Source organism: Octopus bimaculoides, chromosome 1 (genome assembly GCF_046866305.1).
Source record: "Octopus bimaculoides isolate indiv1 chromosome 1, ASM4686630v1, whole genome shotgun sequence".
In the NCBI taxonomy this organism is placed as follows: domain Eukaryota; kingdom Metazoa; phylum Mollusca; class Cephalopoda; order Octopoda; family Octopodidae; genus Octopus; species Octopus bimaculoides.
In genome coordinates this window covers 114,715,158-114,736,219 of record NC_142928.1, presented here as the reverse complement: position 1 = coordinate 114,736,219, position 21,062 = coordinate 114,715,158, and the positions used below count along the sequence as shown (strand labels likewise).

At 39.0% G+C, this 21,062-nt stretch overlaps 1 protein-coding gene across 5 annotated transcripts in view; it reads left to right on the top strand.

The window, feature by feature from the left end:
* The window catches only part of LOC106879964 (interstitial collagenase), a 158,866-nt gene extending 148,943 nt beyond the window's left edge, over positions 1–9,923 (top strand). For all 5 annotated transcript variants that reach the window (XM_089356230.1, XM_089356228.1, XM_014929723.3 and 2 more), the window contains one exon: positions 5,046–9,923. In XM_089356230.1, coding sequence (XP_089212356.1) covers positions 5,046–5,441 — 396 coding nt within the window. In that variant the 3' untranslated portion in view covers positions 5,442–9,923. The remainder of the gene's footprint in view (positions 1–5,045) is intronic.
* Positions 9,924–21,062: the final 11,139 nt, after the last annotated feature.

The following is a 21,062-nucleotide window of genomic DNA, read 5'->3' as shown; positions in this document are numbered from 1 at the left end:
ATGTTGACTTTGCACAAGACTACAGAAAATGGGATCAAGGCTATAACAAATAACAAAGATGAACAAAAATCTCCCTGGAAAATATTTCTTTTGACTGTTACCTTGGTTAAGAGCTGGTTGTTACAGAAAATACATGTTTTCCAACTAGGTAATCTGTTCTAAGTCAGTGCACATGCGTTCCCAGCTATTCCACACATGTTGAATGTTTCTAGAATCCACAAATGCGATGTCATAAGCTTTTTTAAAGTCTATCCAGGCCATGCACAAGTTATTTGGTACTGTTTGCAGTTCTTGATTACAACCTCGTCTATCACAAGGTGATCCTCGGTGCCCTTGGATCCTTTTCAGCATCCCTTTTGTTATACTGGAAGTAAATTGTTTTCTGCAAGGAACATATATATTTTACCTGTGAGGATGCCTGTTAACACTTTCCATAAGAGGTTAAGACAAGCAATGGGTTGGTAATTGCCAACCTCATTGCTCTTTGACCGATCTTTCATCAACAATGTTGTCTATGCCTCTACAATCCATTCTGGAACTGTACCATTCTGTAGGCAATTGTCTAATTGCAACACAATTCACTTGCGTATTGACCTAAACCACTTGAGCTAGTAACCTTGAATTCTGTCTGGTCTTTCTGCTTTCAAGTTTGGCAGTTTTAATACCTGTGCAATTACATCTTCTGTTGTTATGTGAACATGGCACTTCTGGGTGATGGAGTTCGGATCTCATGGAATAAATCCACTCAGCACTGTGGTTGTGGGGAAACTTCTTGCCCCCTAATGTTATTCCAAAATTGGTGGGTTTACTCTGCTTCAGGTGTATTATCTTCTGTATCTCCTCCTAAGCTCTTAAAAAAAAACTGCCTCTGGTTATTTGAGAATAACCTGTTTTGCTGGAAGTGCAATATGCAATCAGTGTAGCACCTTTAATGTTTTCGCCTGCACATGTTTTGAACCCTTTCTTTTCTATTTCAAGATATGCCCTTGCACCTTTTTTTTTGGCATTTTCCCACTGCCCTTTGGACCATTTTTCTATGCAACTTAGATCTTTATACAAAGTTTTAATATCGCCTTCAATTCTCTGCTTCCACTATGGCTCCTTCTGTCTGCTTCCCTCTCTTTCTTTCCAACCAGTTCATCTACTAAAATTGAAGTGGATCTAATCAAGTCCCTTGTTTCCATTAGATTTTTTGTTAGAATGTTTTTTAGAACCTCACCAACTTTTTGGGTCATGTGTTTCACATCATTACTGTCGAAGCTTCTCAAATTCACTAGATTGGTCCCTGTTCTTGTAACCATTAGGTCCTTGAGTCTTATCATGAGGTTTCTCTGTTCTTCAGTCATATCCTCTTGTAATACAAGGTTCTCCACATTATATTGATCGGCTGGCCTCTCCTCTACTACAACTCCACCTTGCCTATGCATTCACTGATCTTCACCAATATTATCCTCCTCAAAGTTATTACCACTACAGAAGATTTTTCCTGATTGTCTGAATCTGAGCTTCATTAAGAAAGCCTCTATTCCAAATTATTCTTATTTGATTCATGAGCCCATTTTTAGTAATCTGGAATATACCCAGCTGGTTCAAAAATTCTAATGATTATTATTGTTATTATTATTATTTAAGATGTCACTCAGTATCCAATATTGTGATGTTGTTGATTGAAGATATTGTATCTACTGGGGTTTTTTACTGTTTGTCAAGTCACAACAAGGATCTCAGACAGACTACTTTACATAATATGCATGCAATTCCAAGTAATGCCGATTTTTGCAATGCACCTAGATTGTAGGGTATTTCTAAAGTTTCCAGATGTTTCTTCAGGTTGGGTGGTATTGAACCCACTGCTCTGATGACAATAGGGACAACCTTCATGTTTGACACTCATAACCACTACATCTTGGCGATCTCAATTCTCAGGGCTCCATATTTATCAATCTTTTCTCTTTCTTTCATGATGATATATTGATCTCCTGGTATTGCCATGTTGATTATTAAACATGTTTGTTTGTCCCTCCTAAAGGTTACTATGTCCAGCCTTCAGTGCTTTAACACCTTGTCTGTCTGGAAGTCCCAGACGATTTATGCCTTCCCCTTTACATCCATTACCTTTTCTTATTTTTTTATTGCTCACAAGGGGCTAAACATAGAGGGGACAAACAAGGACAGACAAAAGGATTAAGTCGATTACATTGACTGCAGTGCATAACTGGTACTTAATTTATTGACCCTGAAAGAATGAAAGGCAAAGTCGACCTTGGCAGAATTTGAACTCAGAACGTAACAGCAGACGAAATACTGCTAAGCATTTTGCCCGGCGTGCTAACGTTTCTGCCAGCTCACTGCCTTTTCTGGTGTATGTTGGTACTAAGCACCTGTTACCTCATAACCATACCTCCAACATAGTAGCCAGTGAAGGTTTTGGGCTACCTTGTCATGTCTGTGCTTGTACTCTTTCTGCACATGACTTTCACAAGCACTAACAATGTAAGTCACACTTTCAAACCTCTTCCCACACATTCTGCAAAGGTTCATTGCACTTGTGTGCTATACATCCCTTTTCACTGAGTTGGTATTCAATGCCTGATTCTGGGCAGCGATGATTAGGCTTTCAGTTTTCTTTTTTAGGTCACCCTTGCTGAGCCACCACATTATTGTTGTTTTTGTTGTTGTTGTTGTTATTGTTGTTGTGAAGATGTGTGGCCTAGTGGTTTGGGTGTTGCTCTAACAATCACAGATTGTGGGTTCAATTCCTGCACTGAGCCATGCATTGTATTCTTGACCAAACCACTTCATTTCACATTGCTCTGTACAGACAAGATCTATTTGAAAGTGGAAGTGAGCTAATGTACAGCACATGCATTTGATTACTATACAGAAATCATTTGTGCATATTTCATGTTCAACAGAAGAGACCATCATCATCATCATCATTATTATTGTTGTTGTTGTTTTTGTTTGGGAAACAGAATTTACAAAATTTCAAAAAATCCATTGCAATATCTCATGTCTTTAATTCTTTCTGAGTCAATAAAATAATCCTTTCTACTATAGGCACAGGGCCTAAAATTTGGTGGGAGGTAGTTAGTTGATTATATTGTTCCCAGTGCTCAACTGGAATTTATTTTATCAACCCTAAAAATGAAAAGCAAAATCAACCTTTGCAGAATTTGAACTCAGACTGTAAGGATGGACAAAATACTGCAAAGCATGTTGTCTGGGTCACTAGCAATTCTACTGGCTTGCCATCAAATCTCACCCCAAGCTGTGAATGAATGGCCTTGTGACTGTGTTTTAAAAACACATTGCCAATACCATTATTTTATCATTAAAATGTAAATTGCAACAGACTTTACAATCTAAAATCTCACTTTGTTGCTTATTTTTCTGGTCAGTTACTACTAATACAAGTGGAATCAAGGTAAAGTTGTTTCTAATATTGAGATATTCATCACATAACATTGTTTGGGCCTGTCTTGTTCTCCATCTTTGTGTATCTATATGTGTATGTGCATGTATATTTGAGTATTTTCCTATATAATGACATATTTTGTAAAAAAATAAATGGCAATCATTTCAGACAACAAAACTGATGCAACCATCATCATGGAAATTGACCAATGGCCCAGATTTGTGGCCTGCTAACCAAAGCACAATATATATACATTTCAGTATTTTAAATGCTAAAATGCTGATTGTAGATGTTATGAACTGTCAGGGCTAATGAGTGAATAGAATATCAATATTGCACGTGCATAATATCACAGTATAAAAAATTGCAATAGTGATTCAGAAGGGTTCTGGGATCTTTTCTCTTTGGTTGCCAATATTCAATCTCTTCAATTCTTGCTTGAATTGATTTCATATTCGGTGCAATGATATAGTTTTATATGCTAATCACTGCTTTCATTTTCGCAATAAATCAATAAATTAAGAGTTATTAGCTTTTAATGTTTGCAAAATTTTGAGTTATTTCAGCCAATCATAAGCCATAGACACATTCATGCCTGTCTCCATAGTAGCAAAGCCAAGCATAAGAACTCTTTTGTCTGTGAGAAAGCATATGTTGACAAATGATTTCCACTCATTGATGTGCTAAAAATAAGTCAAATAGGCCTTAAATCACACACCAAAACATTTTTTTATTTTATTTTTGGATAATCACATAAATTGTGTAGAATAAAAATTTTCAAAAATTCTCTGAAAATTCCAAAAAATAAAAAAGTTATGAGGGGTTATAAAGTAGAATTTGATTTGTTTACACACAAAATGAGAGCTTCCAAATCCTGTTTTCTAAGTGGGTGAAAATTATAAAACTTTAAACCTCTAACCTTTTTATAAGATTTTTCAATAAAAAGTGAAATATCTCCTGAGATTCAGCTTGGAAAACTACATTAATGGAGTAAATTTTAAAATTTTCAATAAATTTGAACTTTCAAACTTTGGCAGTCAAACTGAAAAGATCCAGATTCTGCATTAAAGCTTCTGACTAAACAACAAATCGGTACCAATGGCCAATGTAGAATGCATGAAGCTTTTATATTGTGGATTACTCCATACAGAAATGAAAAAGATACCGAAGAAAAAATCCACTGTTGATACAGAGTGAACCTTTTTATAAAGAAATCAGTATTATTTTACAAAATAACTTCATTTAAAACACATCCTATGTTTGGTGCTATGTGCAATTAAATTTTGATCAAATTGCTACAGGTAAACGAGCCCATTTTAAAGAAGAGATCCTAAAGAAGTGATAAGCTTTGTGAAGCATAGGTTGCCTCTTGAGTTGGATAATTAGTTGTGTTATTACCCTGCTGGGAACTACTTGATGTAGGATAACTTGGTAAATTGAAAGAAAAAAAAATTATCAATAATACTTTATTTGTTTAAAAACATACTTTTGTTCATTTCCATAACTTAAGCCTACTGTGATTAATAGAAACATTATCATTGGCATCATCATAATTATCCTCTTTGCGGTTATATATAACATTTTTTCATAATCATTCTTTTTTTGTTGTTTTGTTTTATTTTTCCAGAACACCGAAATGCAGTTTCTTCGGTTTGATGGTTCAGTGAAGGAATGCTGGTTTTATCATGACAACAGTTTTGATGACCATGACAAAGGCAAAAATGAAAGCCATACATATACAACTTTCAACACACCATACCACCAGCCTGGAAATAAGCCTGATCACAATTCCCAACATGAGCATCATCATAAACATCATCACATACCCCATCATAAATCACATCACAAAGTTCACCATAAACCACATCACAAAGTTCATCATAAATCACATCACAAGGCTCACCATAAACCACATCACAAACATCATGTCTTTAAAAAAAACCATAAACATTATAAGAAAAATCACAAAACCCATAGAAGACACTTTAGAAAAAACAAAAAGAACACATATTATGGAGTTTAACTTTATATACACATACAACACACAAACATACCTACTGACATATATATACATATACATACACGCATGCACATACGTACATACATTGATTGATTAATTGATTGATTGATTGACTGGGTGATAAGATGCAAGAATAAGCATCGAATAGATATACACAGAATTATAGTTTGGGTTGGTCACATTCTTAAACTCCATTTTCCTAATTAGGATAAAGTCTAGCAGAATAAGAGTTGGCTATAAAATATACACTGTTCAAGTGAGTAAAAAACTGACAGACAGTATTTCATTTATATAAGGTTTTGGCAATGTTAAGTCATTATAAGAAGAATGAATGAAAAAAACTTAGTTGAGATGTACTCCACTTCTATATTTCGTTCCAGCTTACTTTTCTCTTAGTTATATGCTCCTCCCATCTTATCAGCCCTCCTTTCTGAAAACATTAAATCAAATGGAGCCATTTTCTCTCTGCTTCCCTTGCCTTGACAGTGTTACTAACAAGTCTGCAATTGCTCTACTTCATATTTGTGATCTGAACCGATCTGAGCCAAATCCAAGTCTCTTTTGATCAATTTGCATGGTACCCATCATATTTCAGTGTTTAAGTGAAGACAGGATGTCATCAGTTTCTACTTCTACTTTCCTGGCTGTTTTTTTACGTCTAGTTAATTATTCCTGATTTCTATATCCTTCGACTCTTTTAGCATCATCACTGTTCATATCTTCCCTGCTTTAAAAGTTTTGATAATTGGTATCAGTGGTAATTGCAGTGAGCTCCTTTTATAATAAAGAGCTAAGCTATTCATTATCCATGGTATATCTAACCATTTCCTAATAAACATATGGCACTTTTGCTCAATGACTTGAACCTGTGATGGTGCCACCTCGTATACTAATAGTGGCCACAAAAAGTGTGGATGTAAGCCAAATTTTAGACACTTTCTTGGTAACTTTGAACCATCAATTACTTTTATTTCATCATCGATTTGCTTCATAGTCTGCATCCTGTGACTTCTGTTTGACAATGTTCCACCATATGCACACCCCAGTCTTGTTTGTTGATGTTCTCTCTTTTCTGTTATTTTAAATTTCACTTCTTTCTGCACTCCCCTAATAAATGTCAGATTGTGTGACTTTGCTCTGAACCACATTTTTGACCACTTTATCTGCTCATCTAGCCTTGACAGGGGATTCTGCATGATCATGCATATGGGCCATTTGTTCTGAAAATTCTGTCACTTTCAAAATCATGTCCATGACCAGAGTAAACCACATAACAGATATTGAGCAGCCAGCAGTAATACCAGTCTCCAGACAGTGCCAGCCAGTTATGAAGTTACCAGATGTAAATCTCATCTCAAAGCTGTAATATTATTTCTTCATTAATTTTGTCATCTTCTCCAATATATTATATATCAAATAGAAGTCAGTTCTCATTCCTAATTTATATTTCAGGACATCCACAAGAAAATTGAAGTAAAGCATCCAGAATTTTTGTCAGCTAACAAAACTGGAAATCTATATAACTTGAGTATTGACTTTTATAGTAACTATAACACATCTTCCTCCACACTCAAACATATCAATTCCATATGTCTTGATATTGTTACTAAGCTTAGTCTAGATGAGAAGGCCAAATTCTTTGAGCGTGGAGGAAGATGTGCTCTTATAGTTATTACAGAGCTCTTAACAGATCTAGTTACTATAAAAGTCAATACTCAAGTTATATAGATTTCCAGTTTTGTTAGCTGACAAAAATTCTGGATGCTTTACTTCAATTTTCTTGTGGATGCCCACAACACATTAATATTAAGGGCAATAAACCTAGATGTGAATACTAGTCTACAGTCAGACTTAACTGCTCATCTAAATCAGATGAAGAGAGAATTAGTAAAAAAATAGATAGAATAACCCTTATACTTAAATTTAAACTTACACTTAGCTTATGATCTGACATGACAAAAGTTATAGTATGGTGTTGGAAATTTGGAGATAAGATGCTTGCTAAATTTTTGCAATTGGATATTTCTTACTAATATTCTATTACAACCATTCTCCTCAATAAGGCCCTTCTCTTCACAATAAATAACTCCTACTTGTCTAGATCAGAAGAATGTTAATCCTATTATAATACTAACTCTTCCTTGACAAGAGCAGAAGAACATTAATTCCATTGTAATATTGAAGTTATTGTGCCGCTCCAATAGTGATAAGCACAGTAACTTCAATACTTACAGTGGGATCAAGTGACTCTGCCTTAGTCAACCATCTAGTTGGTATACATATATCTGCTATATCAGCTTAAATGCAGCTTTTCGGAATTAGGGGCACTATATAGGGACAACACTCTGTTCTCCATCCATAAATAGCAAAGTAGAATTAGAAAGATATTTAATTCTTTAAAAAGTAGCAGCTACATATTAGCAAACATTAGCAAACTTCCTTGACGTCTCTTTAGACAGGCTACTACAAACCAAATGAAAATTGAAAATCCGTTAATCAGAGCTCAAACCATCTTTGAGTTGTGGTTAAATCTATTATTATGACTATCTCACATAGAATTTCCAAGTTATTGATGAACAAGAAAATCTCACAGTGTGTGAGAGGCTGGCTAAGCTGAGAAGATTGTATTCATCCTTAATAGTCTGGGCAATTGTGTAACCACTCTATAAAAAAAAGGTAAACAATATTGAACTTGCTATGGATAACAGGTTAGATAGCTGCAACTATACTGGTAACATAGGCATAGATAATAGCAGTTATAGTATCAACAGCAAGGCTTACAACACTACATAAACTAAGAATAAAATATTTACCAAATGTGATCTTCAAGACATACCCAAACCAAGAAATATTTTTTTTACTGTTTCTTTTGGAAAACCAACGAATCATAGGGGAGATATTAAACTTAAGCATGGTCGACCTAAAGGTCAACATAACTTACACTGGGGAGATGACTCTATTAATGATGCTCCAGATGATATAGTCCACCATAGTAGAGACAGCAGTAATCACAGTAACAGATTATGTAAACAGAAAATCTTCAGGTATAATCACTATTTTCTTCCATGTCTTAGATAAGCACTTTCCTCCCTATAGCATTATAATATTTTTGACAGATTCACTGTTAAGCTATCACACTCAAAATTTCTGAAGTAGGCATTCTACCTAACTAAAATAAATAATAGAAAATTTGATAATTATATTGATAATCCAAACAATAATTATAGTATTAGCAACTCAACCTTAACCTACCTGTATAGTAATACTGTCTGGGATAACAATGTAAACAATGCCAGGGCTGATTTCCCCAACAACAACACAAGCTTATATCATGCAACCCACAATAACTACCTGTTACTACAAATATAAAGACTGCTGTGCCTTGAAAAACAACTGCCTTTGAAAACGTGGTACAAAAATGTTTAATCTGAAAACTGGATAATGTGTACCACTATACTGGTGCTATGGTGGATGAATTTAAGTTGACATAAAGAACTCATGTTAGTTCCTTTAAATATAGGTAAAAGGAACAGAACACTTCTTTAGCTGCACTAATATAGCAACTGATTTATAGGAATATTAATTATTCAATTTCCTGGCTGGTGATACAAACTACTTTTCTGAATGATGATGGGGAAGAGGATGCAATTTTTTTCTGCCACGGACTGCCTATTTAGAATTCATGTTTATACTGAGGAATGGTATTGTAACACTTGAAATTTGTATATATATGTGTGTGTACATGCCTATAAATGTATGTTGTTTTGTGCATGGATATGTATATGTGTCTATTCTTGCCTATATGCATGCAAACACATATATATGCCTGTGTAGGCATATATGGGTGATTGTTTCTATCTACAAGAGAGAGTATGCATGTATACACACACATGTGCTCACACACACACACACACACATATTACACGAGTATGTATATATGGGCATGTGTATGTGTGTATGTATAGATGTGTGTTTATGTTTGTGTGTGTGCGTGTATATATATATATATATATATATATATATATACATACATACGTGGCATATATATATATATATATATATATACGTGGCATATATAAGTATATATATGGCCTTGCCTTTATATGTGTATATGTATGTTAAGGCAATAAAGCACTTAGCTTCAAACTCTTATGCTAGTACTTTAAATAGACACACTTATATCTACCAATTGACAAAGCATTCCTACTTTATGCAATCAACCTACCCATTTTTCTTCTTGTTGATTTTCTTAATCTTAGCCCCTCCCACTTCAATCTTATCCAAGTTTTTCTTATTTGAGTGGAATAACTAATTCATACTTTCTCTGATCAGTTATAATAAATGATGGCTGATGTTATTATATGATATACATTTCATAATACATATGAGTAAATCATAATCATCCATGTCAATTTACATATGTGACTGGTCACCTGCATGTTGTTGAAACAATTGTAAACCATGGAATAAATGTAATGTCATATACTCCGTTCTTCATTTATTATTTATACTCTATGGTGGAAGTAAATTTCATGTATTTACACAAGAGAAAATCTTTTTTATGTAATTGTAGATAGCTGCCAGTCATGTGAGTGCTACCTGAGGTAAATGCCTGCATTATCTCATCCCTCCTTGCTTACAATAAATACATGCACATATATATATATATATATATATATATATATATATATATATATATATATATATATATATATATATATATACATATATATATATATATATATATATATATATATATATATTATATATATATATATATATATATATATATATATATATATCAGGGACATGCTGCCTAGGTCGGCAAGGTAGACATATATATATATATGTATGTGTACGTTCTTGTGTATATCCATGTGTACATATCTATATCTATTGTATATGATCTACATGCATATGCAAATATATACGTTTCCAACCTGGCACACATCTAAAAACCTCTTTTTACAGCACAAATTATAATTACTTAATTATTTCCTTATTTATTTATGTACCCATAATTTCGTCTTCCATGCCATATGTTAGAGAAAACTTAAGATCCCTACATTCAATCCAATTCTTCCTCTCACGCTTCTTTATTATTATTATTCATTCATTTATCTAATTTTGTCACAGTTTGGCTGACAGAATACTGTTGGATATAGCTCCAGTTAAGAATGCAAATGTCCAATTCTATCTCATCATTATTATCATTATTATTGTGCGAACACTGATAGTGAAAAAGGGAAGTGGCAAACTGTACCACCAACAAAAAAACGAAAAAGAAAGACAAAAGAAACAATTGACAAAGAGGGGAGGCGCGAAAAAGGTGAGCTTCCCAACATCATCGGCAACAACAACACACACTCACAACAAATAGCAACACCTTATCCACTGCAAACACCAGCACTCCCACACACCACAAACGTAACAGCCATCAACACAAAAAATGAACACCTATTAGACTTTTTAAAAAACAATACAAATGCAAACACCACAAATTTCATTATACCCCTACACAACGCACCACCAGCACACATACTCACACTAAAAATAACCCAAGAAAACTATAATAAAATAAAAGAAAAGTTTCCGAATGATGTTGGGTCGCTAGGGAGAAGCTTCTCCCAGAGCCTTTATCAAAATTTAGTGGAGACACCCACACGAAAACATAGGGGAGCCACCCCACCAGAAAACAGTAAGTAGAGCCTTTTCTCCTCTAATACTTTCCTTTTTAAAAAAAAAAAAAACATGGTAATTCTCAGAATCGGGAGCATAAACGTGAGAGGCCTCGGGTCGCCTTGGAAACAAGGTCACCTGTTGAACGACCTGAGGCTTTACAGTGTAGATGTAGCAGCCATTAGCGAAACCAGGCTCTCCAACCCGAAGGAACTCGCAGCCCTTTTTGGCGGGTACGAGATTTTCCTATCTCCGTGTCGGCCGGGAGCGGGCGGTGGAGGTACTGCGGTGCTATTTCGGAAAGGCCTAGACTTGAAAATAAGGGCAGTCTTCCTGGATCCGGAAGGTAAGTTGGTGGTCCTGGAAGTCGATAGTAGTGATGGCGCTGCTTTCAGACTGCTGGCTGCCTACGCTCCGACAGGAGCAGGGCAGTCGGATTATTTCAAACGTCTGGAGGTTTTCCTAGGTACTTCTCGCACTTTAGTGCTAGTTGGGGACTGGAACGCTGTCCTAGACGAACGTATCGGGAGCATCTAATAGGAAAGGGGGATGCAAGAGCCTCGCCAACCTGCTCAAACGCTTTCAGCTGTCCGACAGATATCGACTAGACAACCCGAGTGTGCCAATGTGGACTTGGACTAATCGCATCGGGTCGTCTAGATCGTACTTAGATAGATTTTTCTGTAGGCCAGCGGATAAGGATAGCATAGGGTGTCCACAATTCAACATAGTCGGCTACACGGACCACAAATTCGTGATCTGTACGGTCGACTTAGATAGGCTCCATAGACAAGGCCCCGGTTACTGGAAGCTAAACACGTCGACAACGGCGTGCAAAGCCTACAGAGACCGGATTAGTTTATTAGTTAAGAGGGCTTTAACCGGGGCAATCATCAACAACAACTGGTGGTTCACCCTGAAGCGGGCAATTAGAGCAGAATCAATTAGGTTTAGTAAGGCTCTAGCTGTAGAACGTAAGAAAACAGAGTGGGATTTAGTTAACAAACTAGACGAGGCTCTTGGGACAGGCATCGCAACCGACGTGTTAGCAGCGAAGTTGGCCCTCGACCAACACTTTGATGCCAAGCATGAAGGCTGCGTTGTCAGAGCTAAAGCACTTTCGGTAAGCGGGGAGGGGACTAAGGCCGCTCGATGGGCCCGCGTAGTTGAGGTGAAGCGTGGCAACAGAGCGACCATTCGGTCTTTGGTGGACCAGAACGACTGCGAGATTTCGGGACCGAAGCAGATGTGTTCGGCCTTTCAGCAGCACTTTGCTCAATTGTTCGGGACAAACGGTAGGACGGACGATGGAACAGATTTCGGTGTGTACCTAGACGGCCTGCCGCAACTCTCGACCAGCGAGGCCGAGTGCTGCGAAGGACCGATATCTGCCTGGGAAGTACGGGAAGCGATGAAAGGCTGCACGAGAGTTAGATCACCGGGTTTGGATGGTCTGCCTTACGAGCTTTATACGTCAATGCCAGACTTGTTTGCGGGCGTCTTGGCAAACGTCTACTGCAACTGGCAACAAAACGGGAGAATTCCTGCTTTTGTTTGTCGGGGAGTGGTGGCTTTGCTAAGAAAGGACCCAAACAAGGGGGACATTATAGGGAACTTTAGGCCCATCACTCTGCTCAACACAGAGTTGAAGATCTTGGCCAAGGTGCTAGCCAAGAGATTGGCGCCTGTCGTGGGCAAACTGATCGGCAAGGCGCAGACATGCGCTGTGCCGACTAGGTCTATCCACGACAACCTCCATCTCATGCGCTACATCATAGAGAGAATGGGTAACGAAGCTGGCGCGGGTGGGGCTTTGATCAATTTAGATCAGTCTAAAGCCTTCGATAGGGTCGACCATCGATACCTGGCAGCTGTTCTCAAGGCAGCTGGTTTCGGTCCGGTCTTCCGCGGGTGGATAGCTGCTTTATACAGCGGCATCTGCTCGGTCATACGGGTGAACGGCCATCTATCGGAACCGTTCAACATCTCGCGTTCGGTTCGCCAAGGGTGTCCTCTCTCCTCCCTTCTGTATGTATTGACTCTCGAGCCATTACTGCGGAAGTTGGAGGCTTTGAGGGGCGTCCCGCGTGATCTGGGACGTGGAAGGAGCGTGTCTGCCTATGCCGACGACGTTACCGTGATGGTGTCGAGCCACAGGCATATTGACCTGATTGGCGAGACACTAAACGAGTATGAAGCGGTGACAGGTGCGAAAATTAACGCGGAAAAGTCAATGGGCTTGCAACTAGGCACCTGGAGGGGCAAGTCCATGCCGTCCAACAGCGTCGTAGGGCGCTGGACAGACGGACCCGTTAAACTGCTCGGGGTCTGGTTCGGTCCGGACCTCCAGTTGGAGAAAAACTGGGAAGAAGTGACGAACAGGGTGGCCAACCTCACCCAGAAATGGGCTGAGAGGAAGCTCTCCTTGAAAGGTCGAGCGGAGGTAGCGAATGCGTACATCGCATCCGTCATCTATTACCGTTTGACCGTCGTCCCTTGTCCCGACCGCTGGTTAACCAAGATGGTACGCTTGCTCTTCAACTTTTTGTGGAAGGGTCAGGTACCACTGGTCAGGCGCTCCATCTGCTGTCAACAGCCGCTGAACGGAGGCCTTGGCATGCCGTGGTTGCTGATGCGCAAACATGCGCTCAGGCTACGACATCTCAGGCGCTTCCTGGACGGTGAACAGGTGTGGTCGCCTTTCGTCAGACGCGATTTTCCGCAGCTCGTTTCTTTAACAGAGCTGCAATCCTGGATCAAACGTAGACCGAGAAAGGGCGCTTGGCACCTCGAGTGCCGCCAAGCTCTCACCGCCCTCAGTCGGGCGGGCAGTGCGATCGGTAGTAGATCCACTCTAGCTTTCTATAGAGGGTTAGTGGGAGAAAAGTGCGACGACGTTCTCGGGGAAACTCTAGGCGTCGAGGATAATCAGCTAAGCAGTCTGTTCAGAACTTTCGAGCCGGGGCCCATGGATAATTTCCAAAGGTCCCTCGCCTGGCAGTGCTACCGAGGTGCGCTACCTGTTCGAGATAAACTCTACCGACATGGAAGTGCCGTCAACCGGGCCTGCCCGAGGTGCGCTCAGGACGACGAAACCGTTCTGCACGCACTCGTCCAGTGCCCGAGCATTGCTGACCTGTGGGTCTATATCGAACAGCTACTGTCACGTGTAGGACGGATCCGGCTATCAGCTGGATCCATCGTGAGAATTGACCCGCCGACCTCCTTTAACCAGGAGGGCAAGGCAATTTTCCTATGCCTAGTGGCTGTAGCGAAAGAGGTGATATGGTGGACCCGTTTGAAAGGGTTAAAGACAGACACTTTCCTCTTTGGCCAAGGCCTCATCAACTTTTTCAAGTTCCACTTGAAAAGGAAGATGAGAGTAGAGAGGGAAGTGCTGTCTCATAGCAAATTCGTTGAAAGATGGGTGACTGTTGGAAAAATGGCCAGTATAAACGGACCAATTCTGAGAATACACCTGTAGAAAAAAAAAAAAAAAGGTAATGTAAAAGGAGAAAGGGCTCTATACCCCTTTCTTATTTTTTCTGACCAGGCTCCCGTGGTTTTATGGGTTTTTCCACGTGTAACCTTTCCTTTTCGAAGCGCCTCCCCCTTTGGGAGTTCTACTTATTTATTTATCTATTTATTTATCTATTTATTTATTATATCTTTCTTCGTTTTCTTCCTCTGTGTAGACGAACTTTCCTACCTTTTCGGACAAAACCTTTTGTAACCTTCGTCCTGTCTTTGTCCTTATATGTCTTTAATTGATATTAGCCCTTGTGGCCAATAAAACGAATTAATTATTATTATTATTCTTTCACACCAGCAGCCAGAGTGTTGCTGTTTCGCGGTATAATCGCCCATCCCACCCCATTACCTAAACCGGAAGTCTTTATCCCCTGACTTTTATTTGATGTCTTTCCCCTGAACAGCTTCAATGGTTTAAATACTCCCCTGTCCCTACTTAGTGTTTATCTCCTATGGAAGGAAGTGATTATGTAGCACATAAAATGATGATGTAGTGTATGCAGGTTGAAAGCTGTTGTATGTTTAAGAGTTCTGCCAAATGCGACCTTTCTTTTCAGATACATGATGCTGTTTTCCCCCATCCCAGGGTCTCACTGGCCCACACCCTCGGAATTGGCACACTTAATGTTGGCACATTGAAAAGTAGGTCTGGTGAGATTGTTGAGATGCTTGAACAGAGACATATAGAATTGTGCTGCATCTAAGAAGGTGGAGAGGAAGTTCTGCTAGGTTCCTCACAGGCGAAGAACATAGGTATAAGATTTTCTGGGTAAGGAACACTGATGGGGTTGGGGACATGAGTATACTTCTTGCAGAGAAATGGGTTGATAAGGTAATCGAAATAGCCAGAGTCTGTGATAGAATACTTAAGCAGAAACATGGATTAGCAACTATTCACTCAGCCAGGGCTACCTAATGAAATATGTAAAAACACAAATGTGTTACGGTTCACTATAGCTGTTTCAATTTGATTTTCATTATGAGCAACTTAATTACCTCATGAAAAATCAAGTAAATATAAATTTAAATCTTAAATTTAACATTTAAAATTTGGCTCATAGTGAATATATTTTTTGATTCCCTCATCTTGGTGACAATTGGAGAATGAATTTACAAATCAAAGCTAGACTTTATATGGAATAATGAATTATAAACCTGTCAAGAAACTAGGTTATTGAAAAGCCATTAATAAGTGGTCAGAGGAACAGATATGAAATACACTAACATCGGTGCTATTTTCCAGATAAATATAATCCAACCACAGTCATTTAGTGATAACATACTTTCAGATACGTACATAAACAATTCACATACACAAGACCCATTTTATGATACCCTCTTGCAGACTACCTCATCGTTGAATGACAGGGACCTTCTCTTTGTGGCTGGTGACTTCAACAGGCATGTTGGACAACATGCAGGGAGCTTCCATGGTGTACATGGTGGCTATGGATTTGGTTCCTGCAATAAGGAAGGAATCAGGCTGCTGGAGTTCTGTGATGCAAATGATCTTATGGTCTGTAATACTAACTTCAAGAAACCTGCAAGTCGACTATTCACCTACCGTTCTGGTGGACACACTAGTCAGATTGACTACATTCTTGCCAGGAAACAGGAAAGATGGTTACCTATAAATACCAAAACCTTCTCAGGTGAAAAACGCACCCCACAGGTTAGTAGTTAGTGGCCTCAGGATCAGGGCTAAATGGATGCCCATTAGATGATCAGCATGGAAAAGAAAAGTCTGGAAGCTTAAGGATCCTGTGAATGGACTGAGATTTAGAGATGTGTTACTCGAAGCTTCTGACGAAAAAGAGGTGGATATATAATATGGAAGACAACTGGAGGTTCCTATGAGACAACCTGACCAGATTTGTGGATGGTGCAAAGTCCCCTCTCAACCTAAGGTAATGTGGTGGTGGAATAATGTAGTTGACAGGGCCATTAGGGAAAAGAAACAGGAATGGAAGGACTGGAAGAACGGTGGTAGCAGGGAACTGTACAGATTGCCAGAAGGGAAGCTAGGAGGCAGGTTTACTTAGCAAAATGGAGAGCAGATAAGAAAATATTTACCAACGTTCTGCATCTTGTAAACCAAAGACTTGAAGTGCTTCATGTTGCAAGACAGTGTGTGAGACAGTCGTGATGTCATGGATAATGGCTCACTTGCATTTAATGAGGCTGCAAAGAGAGAGAGGTTGCTAAATGAAGAGATTGAATGGAAGAAAGAGAGTCTGCCAAATGTCAACCCAAGAGAAGGATCAGCAATCTGAATTGACAGTACCTTGGCAGATAAAGCAATTAAGGGTATGAAGACAAGGAAAGCCCCTGGCCCATCAGGAATTGCTGCAAAGATGCTTAAAATATCTGGCGGTGTAGGCTATAATCTAGTCACCTATATAGTCAGTCAGGTGATACATGAAAGAGTCATACCCAATGACTGGTGTAGCAGCACCATAGTCAACTGCTACAAAGGTAAAGGTGAGGCATTAGATACGAATAATTACAGAGGTATCAAATTGTTGGATCAGGTGATGGAAGTCATGGAGAGGGTCATAGCCCAACTAATCAGGGAGAGAGTCAGTTTAGATGAGATGCAGTTTAGGTGTGTTCCAGGAAGAAGCACCACTGATGCTATATTTCTGGTAAAACAGCTGCAGGAGAAATACCTGTCTTTGGCTTTCATCTTTCATTGACCCTTTGATAGGGTCCCCTGGTCCCTCATCTGGTGGTCAATGCAGAAACTAGGGATTGATGAGTGGTTAGTGAGAACTGTACAAGCCATGTACAGGGATGCTGTCAGTAAGGTGAGGGTTGGCAACAAGTATAGTGAAGAATTCCGGGTAGGGGAAGGTGTCTACCAAAGATCAGTCCTCAGCCCCCCTCTTATTCATCATAGTCCTTCAGGCAATAACAGAGGAATTCAAGACAGGGTGCCCCTGGGAGCTTCTCTATGCTGATGACCTTGCTCTAATAGCTGAGTCAGAGGAGAAGTTTCAGGTGTGGAAGCAAGGACTAGAATCAATAGGCTTAAAGTTAACCTAGCAGAAACCAAAGTCTTAGTAAGTAGGAAGGCAGACAAATCACAAATCCCTTTAAGTAGATGGCCCTGCTCGATCTGTAAAAAAGGCATAAGTAGGAACTCCATAAGATGTACCCAGTGTAGGCTATGGACACATAAGAGATGCAGCAATATCAAAGGAAGGTTAACTGGGATGATAGTTTTTATGTGTGACAGATGCACAGGGGTAATAAGCACTGAAAATGTGCAGAAAACAGCTTCTATCACATTCCAGGTGGGAAAACTACAAGTAGTTGATAGCTTCCGTTACCTAGGTAACCAAGTCAGTAGCGGGGATGGATGCTCTAATAGCATAGCTGCTAAAATAAGAATAGCCTGAGAAAAGTTCAGAGAGCTCCTACCTCTTCTGGTAACAAAGAGTTTCTTGCTTAGTGGAAAAGGTAGACTGTATGACACATGTGTGAACAGCCATACTACATGGCAGTGAAACATGGACTGTGACTGCTGAGGACATGTGTAAGCTTGCAAGAAATGAAGCTAGTATGCTCTGCTGGATGTGTATGCACACTGACATTACACATCCAGCAGAGAATGTAATGTTGAGAAGACCTATTGAGTCAAGTGAAATCATTGCTGTGGCCGATGCCAGTACCACCTGACTGGCACCCATGCTGGTGGCACATAAGAAACACCACTCGAGTGTGGTGGATGCCAGTCCCACTGAACTGGCTCCCATGCTGGTGGCATGTAAAAAGCACCATATAAGCATGGTCAATGCAAGTGCTGCCTGACTGACTCCTGTGCTGGTGGCATGTAAAAAGCACCATATAAGCATGGTCAATGCTAGTGCTGCCTGACTGGCCCTGTGCCGATGGCAGATAAAAATCACTCTTGGAGGGGTTGGCATTAAGAAGGGTATCCAGCTGTAGAAACCTTGCCTGATCAGATTGGAGTCTGATACAGCCTCCTGGTTTGCCAGTCGTCAGTCAAACCATCCAACCCATGCCAGCATGGAAAGTGGACATTAAACGATGATGATGATGATGATGATGTGTGTGTGTGTATGTATCTGTGTATATATGCATACATATATATATTTATTTCCATTTTTATTTTACTTTATCTTTTGTGTTTGTATAATTTTATGGCTTGTGTATATGAATTGTTTATATATGTATCTGAAAGTATGTTATCACTAAATGACTCTGGTTTGTCTGGAAAATGGCACTGATGTTAGTGTATTTCATATCTGTTCCTCTGACCACCTATTAATGGCTTTTCAATAACCTAGTTTGTTGACAGGTTTATAATTCCTTATTCCATATAAGGTCTAGCTTTGATTTGTAAATTCATTCTCTAATCATCACCAAAATGAGAAAATCAAAAAATATATTCACTAGGAGCTAAATTTTAAATGTTAAATTTAAGATTTAAAATTATATTTACCTGGTTTTTCATGAGGTAATTGAGTTGCTCATAATAAAAATAAATCTGAAACAGCTATAGTGAACCTTAGCACATTTGTGTTTTTACATATTTCATACCATACCAGGAACCTTCCCTATGTTGGGTTTGGGACTTAAAGTGGAAGGTGAAACTACATACTGGAGTATGTCTGTATGTGATTTTACATAAACATGTATAATGATATCAATGAGTATATTGATCTGTCCATGTGCACACATATGTATGTAAGTGGTAAGACAAGTCCATATATATATTAATATATGCATGAGTGTCCATATATAGTGTTGATACATGGATATGCTATTCTCAACCCTAACTTCATGTCCTTATTATTGAAATACTTTGATTCAATTGGATCCTGCAAATAATATATATGGTGGTTGTCTAATCCTTATGCAGAGTTTGACCACCTCCTGTACTTACACCTTAGAACCATCATGGCATCTGATGTGGCTTTTTAAACCAGACAATGTTTTGAAAAGACACCAACATAGACTGCATATCTGATTTGGACCACCAAGAGCTGCAGTTAAGTTATGATCTTTGTGGATCTTACAATGTCTTTTGAGGCCTCCATTAGATTTGCAGACCTTCTGGCATACATTGCATTAAAAGGTGTGTACAGACATATAGGCAGAATAGTTGGTAGAGATTCGTTTTCCATGGGTTTGCAAATGAGATTTGAGCCCAGCAAAAGAAAGGCATGGTCTGTCACGAACTGTGCACACAAAAAGGTCATTGCCATTCACCTTCTTGATCTTAACATACTTCTTTAAATTTCTCTTGAGTGTTGCATGCATTATCCTGGCCTCTTCAAACGCTTTCACTCCTCTCCACATTTTTGTTTGCTATCCAGCTTGATACAAAGCAAGGGTTTCTTTGTCCTCTGGATCCATTCCAAGTGACTTCATGGTAGTCCTTATGCCGTCCTTAAAAATATTTTAGGTTTACACCGATAGCGTTTCCTCTCTGCAAGCTCAACATAAAACAACTGTTTAGGTGTGTGTTCATCTACCATTCGAACAATATGGCCACACCATCTCATTTGGCTTTTCAAAATCATAGCTTTAATTCAGGTGATGCCTGAAGATGCAAGGATATCTGTGTTTGGAAAAACCTAAGAGACTTACAACAGGACAAATGCATTACTATCAAAGAAGCTGACAAAGGTAGTACTGTAGTCCTAATGAACACAGATTTTTACAAACACCTAGCACTCTCCTTACTAAACGACAACTCCTTGTATGAAATTATCACCAACTATAAACAACAAAAAACTCTCAAAGACCTCACCACCCTTATACTCCAGCAAGGTCAAGGACTCACGGACAAAGAAAAGGATTACATCACTAATTTCAAATGCAAGCCCAGCCTCTTCTATGGCCTCCCTAAAATCCATAAGAACAAATCTATCACCGAAGCTTGCAAACTCTCCTCTGAAATCTACATCAACATCAAGGCACCGGAAGATTTAAAACTAAGACCCATTATAGCAGGCACCTCCTGCGAAACACATCGCTTAAGCAATTTCTTGGACATTCTTTTGAAACCTTTCCTAAGTCACTTCAAAAGTTTCATCAGAGATGATCTTGACATGCTCAATCACCTCCCGAAAACAACAAACGAGGAGTCACTCTTGGTTTCTTTTGACGTGGTCAACCTTTAGACAAATATCCCTCATGAATATGCTATTGAGGCAATTAAATTCTGGCTGCACAAACACCCAGAAACATTTCTTAATCGCATCAACACAACCTTCATTATAGAATCACTTAAGTTCATTCTGACCAACAATTACTTCCTGTTTGCAGACACATACTTTCGCCAAAAATGTGGTATCGCGATGGGTACTAAAGTTGCACCAGTCCTTGCGAACCTCATAATGGGTTGTTTTGAATTATCACTATATGAAATCTCACGCCAGA